The 11,697-nt window shown below is 52.9% G+C and overlaps 1 protein-coding gene across 1 annotated transcript in view; it reads right to left on the bottom strand.

Annotated features, from left to right (window-relative positions):
- The window catches only part of LOC123758001 (WD repeat-containing protein 11), a 133,624-nt gene that overhangs the window by 111,445 nt on the left and 10,482 nt on the right, over window positions 1–11,697 (bottom strand). The window contains exon 6 of the mRNA XM_045742107.2: window positions 6,556–6,724. Coding sequence (XP_045598063.2) covers window positions 6,556–6,724 — 169 coding nt within the window. The remainder of the gene's footprint in view (window positions 1–6,555; window positions 6,725–11,697) is intronic.

Below are 11,697 nucleotides of genomic sequence, written 5' to 3'. Positions count from 1 at the left end.
GTGGGGAGTCCCTACGGCTCCCTGGAGCTTCATACCCAAAGAGAAGGAAAAGAAAGGGCTAACCCGGGAGGCGGCCGCCACAAACTCTGCAACGCAAAGCCAAGACAACCGGTCGCAAACCTGCGACCCAAGGCAACAAGAACGCCCAAGAACAGACGCACATATGGATGGGCGGCCAAAAACCTGTGCGACCCACAATTCCCTGCGCCCGAAATGAGCCCGAGACGTCACCAACACAGCAGCAATTGCTGCAAACGTCTGAACAGCACGGGCGCAAAGACAGACCGCAGTAAGAAGGAAAACACTGCGGACGACCCGGGAGACCCGAGCCCTGAAAACAGGGAACGAAGGAACCGGATCAACCACAGCGCATCCCCAGGCACGGTACGCCGGCAACAGCAAAAAGCACAACTGGACAACACAGGACGCACCCCCCGGCCAAACCAAACAAGTACCAATACCCCAAGAACCCCTCCGGAAAGCAGCCGTCTCGACCGTCGCCAGGACAGAGAAAGGCTGCACACCAATAAAGCTACCACCAGTACCAAAGAGGAGGAAACTGAAACCGAAGGGGCTACCACAAACTGAGGGGAAGAGAAGAAGGCACCCTGAACAAGGACCAGGATGGCTCAGGCGACTCATGAGCAGGCCGGAGGGGAAACAAAACGCGAGAAGACGTAATAAACGCCATACAGTCTCCAAGACGAAGCTCGCAGGTGGGACACCGTCAACAAAGCCACCTGAACACCATAGAGATGGCGATACCTGCGTCAAAATACCAGACGCGAAGAGCCAAAGAGAAGGCCGAACCAGTCACGGACAGGACCAATTCGGCCTGCTGAAAGAGGCGAAGCCTCAGGAAAAACGCCCCGGGTACGGACACCTATCAAGCAGCGTCTGAAAAGAAGGCCGGGCCGGCCACAGTGGAACCATAAGGACTGTTCTCGTGGGAATGGGCTGCAACTGAGCCAGAACCCGAAGCAACAGCTGGACCGGGAGAAGAGGTACAGGTACCCCCCACCTCGACCAGGCCTGCCGAAAGCCTCCACCGTGAAGTCCTCGCAGGTGGGAAGGGCGCCACTAAACGGGCGACGCCTAGACCACGCCGACCCGAAGACGTCCATGGCCAGGAGTCCATAAGCCCAACAGAGCCAACAAAACGAATCGGCGACGACTGGCCAACCCACGAAGAGGAATGAACCGAGACAGCTGTCCACCAGGACGCAGGACACACCCCGGACACGAACCACACGGTTAACCAAACCCCCTGTGGTTCCGGCAAGAACCACCAGAGAACAGTCCAAACAGAGCTGAATGGTAGAGTACCTAGTGACCCTAACCCTCCGAAGCGCAAACCAGACAGCCATGAACACCTGAACCGGGCTGTGAGCCCGACGGACAGACAGACTCCATCAACCTCGGCCGACCTGGTGAGCACTGGTCACAAAGCCCCAGCCGAGAGACGACCCGTCCGTGAACACATCGAGCGAAGGCTCGGGGAGCCGCCAAGGCACGGAACCCCGAAAACCCCAAAGAGGAAGCTGGTGACGCAGCACCAACACCAGATCCCCAGAGGAACCCAAGGAATGCAAGAGGCGGAAGTGGAGTCTCCGTAGGAACCAACCGACGCCGGAGCCAAACCCGACTCCGCGGGCAGACAAGCACGCCGAAGTGCAAACTCCCGCACAACCGCCCAAGCAACCGCTGAGCAACCCGGGACCCCCTCCTGAACAGCCAAAGGCGGGACCACAGCCACAGTAACACTTCTGGAGGGAAGACAATGAGGGGCCCAAGAGCCTGAAACAAGGCCCAGGTCCGAACCCGGGACGGAAACAGAAGGTAAAACCTCCAGAACACCAGGAAACCAAACCCAGCGATCTGGAAAGAACCATCCCCTGGCGAGCAGACAAGCGGACTGACTGGGAGCCCACTCCAGCCAGTCGTCGAGGTAGGCCAGACACCGAATCTCAGACGCAGACAGGGCACTAAGATCCGGTAAAGATGCAAAGAGTATACAAAGTGCCCTTCACAAAATAGGGAATGCAATAAAAACAGCAAACCTGAAGCCCCACCACCAAAGCATTGTATGACAATCATATGAAGACATATTATGACATATGACAATCATTATATGACAATATGACAATTATAATCAAAGCATTATATGACAGAGTGCTGGGAAGACGGGACACCACGAGAGTAGCTCTCATCCTGTAACTACACTTAGGTAAGTACACATAGGTAATTACCAACCGTGCTAGCCCCAGAAAAACTGGAGAGGAACGTGCCAAGAAGTGACCTGGAGGTCCAGGTCCACCATCCATGCACCCGGCCCTAACAGAATCCGAACAGGAGACAACAGTCCTCCGAGCAGGGCAGAGGATCCAGGGCGCAGACGGAAGTAGTCCAGAAGAACTGCAGACTGGAAAAGCTCATGACTGCAAAGAGCAGACGGGAAAAGCTCATGACTGCAAAGAGCAGACGGGAAGCCCAGAAGGATGGGGCGGATCGACCACGCCCCACGCACCCACGAAGAGGAAATGACGAAGCGCAGGGAAGAAGCCCACCCCGCCAGCTCTGAACCCCCCCCCCAAGGGGGAGAAGCCGTCCTCCGACGCCAGCAGAGGCCGGAAGACAACCCAAAGCGCCCACCAACAGCGGGACCAAGCGAGAGGCAACAGAGCAAGCTGCTCCCCCAGCGCCCAGTCAACAGAGAAGGGAACAGAACCCCTTCAGAAAGAAAAAGTACACTACCGAAGTCATGAGGAGAGACTACGGGAATGAAACCACACTTCGCTGGAAGAGGAAGTGAGGGGAGACCTGATCACCACATACAAGATACCCAAGGGAATCGACAGGGTTGAGAAGGACAGGCTATGTAACACAAGGGGCACACGCACTAGGGGACACAGGTGGAAACTGAGTACCCAAAAGAGCCACAGATAGAATTAGTTTTTTTTTTTTTTTTTTTTTTTTTTTTTTGAGTGTCAGAATGGGAACGGGAAAGCACTAAGAAGTAATGTGGCGACTCCTCACACAAGTAACGAGGCTGACCCCCATACAATGTCACATGTAGACATGACAGAGCCCAAGAGGCACAGGAACCGATACACCTGTTGACGGACGGTTGAGAGGCAGGACCAAGGAGCCAGAGCTCAACCCCCACAAGCACAACTAGGTGAGGACATATATTGTAAAAGCACAAGCCGCCGACTAGTGGCAAAGAGCACTACGCCGGCCAGGCAAAGAAGGCACAAAACTGCATCAAAAGGCCCACCTCGACAGCAAAACCACAAAGTCCCAGCACAACCACAACATGTGCCAAGACCCAAAAAGCTCAGTCTGCAAGCCAGGAAGACCCCGGAACCCCAAAAGGCAGAACCGGGTCACATGAGGAAACAAAGTCCCCTGAACCCACAAAAGGGGGCCCAAGAGGAAGAAACCTCCAGAACGAAACCAAGGAACCCAAAGGAACCCAGAATCGAACCAGGGGGAGCCCAAACCACCACATTTGCCGGCGGAGAACACCACTAAAAGGCAAAGCACAGACCCCAGCAGAACGCCCTGGGAAAACGGTCCCAACAGACCGAAAACCGAGGGGCAAGGTGTGGGAGCAAGCATACCAGCCAGGGGCACTGAGCCTACACCCAGAGGCTCAGACCCAAAATCAACACCCAAACGTTCCCAGAGGAACAGGCAACGGCAAGAAAACACCAGAAAAACAAAGAAACGACAACAGGAGAACAAAAACCCTGCAAATTTTTTGAAAACTCACCAGAGACGCTCGCTCGCACACCCAGACGCATGTAAACAAACCGCAACGCCGCCCTGGTGGCCATGCCGTGAAACCGGCAGACGAAAATGGCCGCCAGCAGGGGCTGTGACTGACGCTTAATACACAAAAACACGCCAGCAAATGTGGGAAGCTAGCAGACTGGAAGGGCGAAAAACGACGCCCAACAGCAGAAAAACCCCTGAAGGGGCAAAACCGCCCCAGAACTGCTAGCAGGCAACCCCCACAGCCCCGGGAACCAACAACAGAGGCCCCGGGGCAGAGCCGTCCTCCAAGCCCTCCGCCCTTAAAGAAAAGCAAGAGCCCATGGGAAAGGCAACAAGAAAGGGCCGCTGGTAAGACCCAGAAGCCTTGGCAGGAGGCACAGGCTCAAACCTCCGTCCCCAACCCGAACGGGGCATCCCCCGAAAACCGCCCGAGTCTCTGCCGCAACTGAACCCCGCCCCGACCCCGAAACCCGCAGACGGTCCGGAGCCGGGAACATGGAGAGAAAGGGGCGAGCAGCACCTAACCAAACGGGGCGGCCACGGGCATTCGAGTGGGAAACCAACCTAGCATGTTGCAGCAACCTAACCTAGCTTGCAACACGGATGCCGCCTGTACTCTGAACAGTAATAACATCAGGAGAGTACTGGAGAACAAGCAGAGAATCACTCGCAAGACTCCGGGTCAAGGTGTCAGTGACCCAACAGGCAGCATGACGGAGGTAAAAATGGCGACTGTCACCCGGAGACAAGGGAACAGCAACCAACGATCCCGTTCAAGACGGGTTGGAACCCGGAAGACACATTCAATGGTCCCCCGAGCCCAGACAGGGGTTTCCAGGGCCCGTAGGGTAACAACTACGGGAAGCCCGGGCAAGGTGTTGCTAACCGGTTAAGAAACCCAAACATAACAAGAGGGTAGATTAAAGCACTGAAAACCCCTGAGACGTGTACAAGCACGGGGGCCTAGCAGAGGGCCGCCAAACACTACCAGTGGAACTATAACCACCTTAGGCAGACCCCCACCAGGCAAGAAAATGAAAAACAAAAGAAAAACCCCGCAAAAGTACACCGTCTCCAGAGGCAACAGAAACCGGCCGCCGCTTAGGTGGCAGGCTGCGCAACACCTTGACGCCCTAACCAGCACAATACCAATCCCTACTCAGGGCCAAACAAGGGCCCCAAGGGCGAGGCAAACGCCGAGCAGCAAGAACCTCTACGGGAATGGTTCCCGAACGCCCCAGGGAAGATAACCCTGTAACGCAAGGGCAGTACTCACAGGGCGCTTAGGGAAGTCAGCCACTAAGCACATGCAGCCCCGGCACTGATGAAGTACTCCTGGCCACCGCACACCACAACACACGGCAGTGAACGCCACACAAGGCAAACACCGCCTAGGAAACTGAGGCCAGAGAAGCGTCAATCCCGGTTGACATTAGCGAACGAACTGAAGCTTGGCAGCCGGCGCGGTAGGTCCGGGGCTCCCCCCTCCCCCTCCCGGGGTGGGGAGGGCTGCGCGGACGATCGGCGCGGCAGTAAAGTGTGATGTTTGCTTGTTTCCTTGGGATTGTAGGGAGTTTTCTACCTCTCTGTTCGGTTTTTGTTGTAGTTTCTTACCATGTGGGGTTTGTTTTGTTACGCCTACCTTTCTGGGTGCCTAACCCCGGTCGATGGCAGATAAGGAAAACCCCCAACCATATGGGGTTTTCCAGGGCCATTGCTCCCTGAAACCTCTCTGAAGGGGCCAGGTTCTGGCGCTGGTCCCTGGTAGGTCTGAACTCCTTAGCTAATGTCCCGGTCTAACATAACACACATTAGCCCGATAAGCTCCAGGGAGCCGTAGGGGCTCCCCACAGAAACTTCACTTGAAACTAAATTTTATACCTAATTCACCCATATCTTAACTACAAAAGTATGTTCAAGTTATTACATACCTTTGCTGATGACTGCTGTTGGCGTATGGAAGATGGTGAGGAGGGGGGAGGAGGAGAGGTGTTACTGTTTGGAAGGGGAGTCCCCTTCCATTATAACATCAGGCAGTGAGGACTTCACTGGTGTGCACACACTGGCACGTTTTGCCTGTATACCACTAGGACCTGCTTGTGGCTCACTGCTTGCTTGTCTTACTAAGAATCTGTCTAAAGACGCTTGTTTTTCCCTACATTTTAACACTTGTCTGTAGTAAGACATCACATTGTCATTTAAAAGGTCAATGCAACGGCCTGCTACAGCTTTATCTGGGTGAGTTTTTTCAACAAAACTTTGCAGTTCTTTCCATACTTCACACATTTTCTTAATGAGGAAGGGACATCCTCTACTGCCTCTATTCACAACTATTTTCTTAGGTTGAACCTTACCACTGGCTTTCTTGGGACCCATGACGAAATATATAATAACAACTTTTATGCTCAAATGGTCAAACGTGTATTAACAAACTCATATCCCGATGCAAAGTTCATATTCCGATTCAAAATTTCCGAACAAATCAGTTTCGTAACCCGAAAAGATAAAAAACAGAGACGTTCGTAACCCGAGGTACCACTGTATTGTCCAAAATGTCTTATATACTTTATCTCTATAAGTCAAAATTATAATCATATGAAACAACAAACAAAATGTTAACATGCTGTTTCATTCCACTGTGAACTTCAACTTCATGCTAAAAGTTTTACAGCTGAATATGACCTTACTGTTAGGAGTTATGAAAACATTATGTTAATCAATTAGCAGTTTTTATCAATGGTCAATTATATCTCTTATATTTAAACAGAAGCTAACCTGGCTGAAGGGCGACATTGCCCTGTCGATGACTATAATACCAACAGTTTGATTGATGGCAAGATCCAGTACCAGGATCTCTCGTGAATACAGGAGAAGCAGCTGATCGCGCACTGTCCGGTGATACATCAGCTGTAAACACTCCGCCAGCTGACTGACCTCTTCACTCCTACGGAACCATGAGGAGAACTAGATATGGTTTGATCACAAGAGATTGAATGTGGAATGTATCATCAGTTTCATATGGTAAATCTCTCAGTTGCTTCCTTCTCCCTCACATCTCTGCTTAGCCATCACATGAGACCAAAAGAACCAAAGCTCAGCTAGGCGAGTACATGTATAATATGCACAACATACAGAATGGTGTAAAATTTGAGTCTCAGACACTTTTGGAACATACTGTACTTGGAGTCCACCATTGCTTTATAAAAAAAAAGCATTGAATGTAATGAAACACATTTTTGGGTGAGCCATGGAGGCTCCCTGGAACTATAAGACTAACATGCGCTATATTAGTCTGGGGCTTCAGTCAATGGAGTTCTGCCTTCCAAGAACCAGAGCCATAATCTGGCCTCCATCAGAGAGGCACAGGAAGAAATGGCCTAAGGAGACCCCCCCCTTGTATATGGGGATATTCCTCGTCTGCCATCGACCAGGGTTAGGCACCCAGAAAGGTAGGTATCTTAAAACAAACCCCACATGGTAGAAAAATGCAAAAACCCACGACCAAACAGAGAAATAGAACTCCCCAAAAGAAATGAAAAGGAAACAAGCAATCAAGTGGGGAGCCCCAGAACTACGCACCGGCTACTCGCACCTCAGTTTGGAGGCTGCGCATCAAAAACGAAACCACTGACCAGAAGGAAGGAGGGTGCCAGGGAGCCTTCGGGGCCAACCCATAAAATGGCATTTCATTACATTCAAAGCTGGTTTTCTGTGAGGGAGCCCCTTCAGCTTCCTGGAGCTACATAACCAAAGATAAGTAAAAAGAAGGACTTACTCGGAAGGTGGCCACAGAGCATGGATCAATTTGACGACGAGACAACTGGCTGCAAACTGTGACCCACAACCACACACGAATGACTGGGACCAGGAACATTTACCAAATAATGAGCGGCCAGGACCCTGTTCGACCTCCAAAACCCATGCGACAGTATTCGGCATTAGATGCCTGTCCTGAAAGAACCAAGAAAGAAGGCAACAGAACCCGATCTGAGACCGAAGACAACCTATGCAGGGAGAGGAAAAGGGAAAAAGACCGCCAAGAGACTACATACTGTCGCAGAGAAGACTGCAGGTGGGACACCATGAGAGAAGCCACCTGGACACCATACAAATGGTGATACATCCGCATCAGAAACTCCAGACGCAAAGCACGGAAGAGTAGAGCAAACCAACAAGGTACCACACTGTCCCGATCTGCTGAAAGAGGCAGAGCCACAGAAAATGCACCAGGTTCGGACACTGAACAAGTAGTGCCTGAAACCAAGGCTGGGCCGGCCACCATGGGGCCAGAAAGAGAACCCATCCCTGATAGGACTTGGCTGAGACAGAACCCGAAGCAACAGCTGAACCGGGGGGAAGAGGTACAACTAACCCCACCTCGACTAGCCCTGCCGAAAAGTGTCTACCACGAAAGGAAAGTGTCTACCACGAAAGGAAAGTGTCTACCACGAAAGGAAAGTGTCTACCACGTCGCAGTCAGGAAAGGGCGCCACATATACAGGGGAGACGCTGCGGCGTGGGCCACCTCCAGAGGCATGAACGTCCGGCAAAACAAACGGAAGGAGTCGGTGTCGACCATCCATTCCTTGGATAGGGGAATGAACTGCAAAAGGCTGTCCACCAGGACGTTGGACACACCCTGGATATGAAGTGCAAAGAGCGCTAAACCCCAAGAACTCAGCAGTAGAGCCACTCGAAGCGACCAGCCCTAAAGAGCCACGGACTGCAGAGCCTTCACCCCCCCCCACCCCCCGCAGTTCAGGCAATGAACCATAGGAGCGCAGACCGAACGAAACCGTATCGTAGAGCCCAAGCAAGCTGAATCCGATGCAGCACCTGCCACACTGCCAAAAATTCCCACACCATACTGAGAGCCCAACGGTAGGACAGAGCCCACAGCCCCTTGGTGTGGCATGGTTTTGTTCAACCTGGTGAGCACTGGACACAAATCCCCAGCTGTGAGAGGAGGCATCCATGAACACATCAAGGCAGGACTCCAGAAGGTACCAAGGCACCAAACCCTGAAAACCCGAAGAGGAAGCCGGTGACTCAGCAGCCGATACAAGGTCCCTGGGGAAAGAACCCATCAATTGCGAGCACGGCAAAAAGGACGGCCTCAAAGAAACCAGAACAGACACCACAACCAAACCTGACACTGTGGGGAAACTAGCACAGCAAAGTTCAAACTCCCACACAGCTGCTCGAGCAACCGCTGAGTGACCCGGGACCCACTCAGGAACAGACGACGGTGAGTGCAGCCGGAGCAATGCTGCCGGAGGGAGAGACAAAAATGCTGTCTGGGAATCCCAGACTAGGTCCAGCTAGATCCGAACCTGAGACAGAACCAGATGGAAGTTCCTCCAGTTCACCAGGAACCCAAACCCAGCAAGCTGGGAAAGAACCAAATCCCTGGCGAGCAGACAAGCTGACTGGCTGGGAGTCCACACCAACTAGTAGTCAGGTTATCTTGAGGTTATCTTGAGATGATTTCGGGGCTTTTAGTGTCCCCGCTGCCCAGTCCTCGACCAGGCCTCCACCCCCAGGAAGCAGCCCGTGACAGCTGACTAACACCCAGGTACCTATTTTACTGCTAGGTAACAGGGGCATAGGGTGAAAAAAAACTCTGCCCATTGTTTCTCGCCGGTGCCCGGGATCGAATCCGGGACCACAGGATCACAAGTCCAGCGTGCTGTCCGCTCGGCCGACCGGCTCCCCACCGTCAAGATAGGCATACACCTGAACACCTAAGAGATGAAGATGGGTCACCACGACTTGGGGTAAGATGTGTAAAAATGCGAGGTGCCAAATCAAACCTGAATGGAAGGCAACAAAAGCAATAAGTCAGCTTGTCGGTAAGCACTCAACACTTCTACATCCTCCAAAAGCCAGTCTGAAGACAGCTCCAGAAGACTAAAGAAGCGTAAGACCGAGGCCATATGACCGCGATTGCGATGATCCTCAGCAACCAATGCAGCCGAAATCACAGGAACCTGGGTGTGCAACTGCAGCAACCCAACCTCACAAGAAAGTGCAGGGGTGTAAGGGCACTCATTGAGGAACACAAGAAAGCCTTTCCCCAAGAAAACCTGTAACACTGAGGAAACCTCAAGGCACTCAAGCGTGGGGGTACGACAAAAACCAAGCCAAGCCCCAAGAGCAAAGAAAGGGCAGTCTGCAGGCCAGGAAGACCCAGGAACCTCATAATGCATCCGTATGGGGAAAAGGAACCGAACTCAAAAAAGGTCGGGTCCAGAATAGAGGCAAATTCCAGGTCTTGCAGGAGGTAACCATCAAGAGCTTCCCAAACCTTCGCAGAGGAAATCCGAGAGGTAGAAAACCTAGAAAAGACGAATCTGAAGAACTTGGAAATGAACCCAAGGGGGGGGGGGGGGGGGGGAACCGCCTCCAAATCAAATTCGTACAGGGAAGGAGGATACAAAAACCCCGAACCTTGTAACAACAACCCCTGTCCCAAAAGCACCAAAGCCCAGGCAGGGTCAAACAGGGCCCAAAGCCCTACGGCAACTCCACCCATGCCCTGTGACCCCCCCTTCCCCCGACACAGGCCCCACGGCTGAACCCACACCCACACCCACCACCCCTAAAGAAAAGGCGGAATCTAAGGGGAAAAGCCTCAAAGAAGGGGGGTCTGCGGGGCAGGACTCATATGTTTCAGCGGAACGCTCAGGCTCAACTGCCTCTGTACTCGCATCAGTTGGAGCAATCCCCAAAGCCGCCCAAGCCCCTTCCCGAGCTAAACCCCGTCCCGGTTCTGAAATTCTCAGATGTTTGGGAGCTGGGAACAGGGGAAGGAGCAGGATGAACCACGCCCAACTGGGAAGGAATCGGGGAAGTGGGCAAAACCAAGGTCGAAGCGACCAACACCCCCAACATCGGGTCCGTAAAACCCAAACGGGGCAGCTCCAGGGCATCTGACAAGGCCACTAACCGGGTGTATTGCACCAACAAAAACCTAAACTGCAATGTAGCCGCTGCCTGACCTCTAAGGTCTTCTGAAGAAGAATGAGTAAGTTGAAGGACGAGCAGGGAACAAGTCCGGGTCGTAGATTTCACTGACCGAACAAACAGCATGAAGGAGGCAGAACACATGATTGTCACCCTGAGACAAGGACAACGAGCAACCCTGAAAGTCGCACAAAGCTAGAGGAGGACACAGAAGACATAGTCATAGTCGAACCGAGCCCCAATGGGTTTACTAGGACCTGCAGGAGGAGGAATCCTGACGGGAAGCCCAGGCACTGGTGTAGCTAAAGCTGGTTGAACCCTGTCTAACACTGAGCAAACTGACCCCAGGAAGCCATGAGTGCAATCTCGAGGGGCCCAGAGGAGGAGCACCAAACACAACCTAGGTGAACCTTATCGGAAGCTAGGCAAACCTCCTCCGGGAAGACAAAGAATACCCTTGAACTCTTGAAAAAAACACCACAACAACCAGAAGCCAGAGAGAGTCACGGCTGCCACGATTATGCAAGCTACGCTAACACCATGCGCCCCAACCAGCAACAAAAACACTCCCTACCCAGGGCCAGACAGAGAGCCCCACAACCCTTGCTGAACCCCAAGGGCAAGGTCAACAACAAATGACACCAACCTCAACAGGAGTGCAATCCCGCAGTCCCAGGGAAGGAAACCATGAATACGTAAGGGCAATACCCACTGGGTGCCTAGGGAAGGTAACCCTAGACACATTTAGCCCGAGTACACTGAAAACGCCTGGCCACCGCACAACCACACAGGGTAAAATCCAGACAAGAGAATGAGGCCAGCAATAACATTTGCTCTGTACGACATCAGTCAACAAACTGCCGGTGTGAGCGCTTGGACCGCCTGGGCGGCCCCCCCCCCTCCCCGGGAGGGGGAGGGAGCATCACTAACAAGTGGGCATGCTAGTTGAGT

Source organism: Procambarus clarkii, chromosome 40 (assembly GCF_040958095.1).
Source record: "Procambarus clarkii isolate CNS0578487 chromosome 40, FALCON_Pclarkii_2.0, whole genome shotgun sequence".
NCBI lineage: Eukaryota > Metazoa > Arthropoda > Malacostraca > Decapoda > Cambaridae > Procambarus > Procambarus clarkii.
Note: the sequence above shows the minus strand (reverse complement) of the source record. Positions and strands in the feature narration are given on the sequence as shown.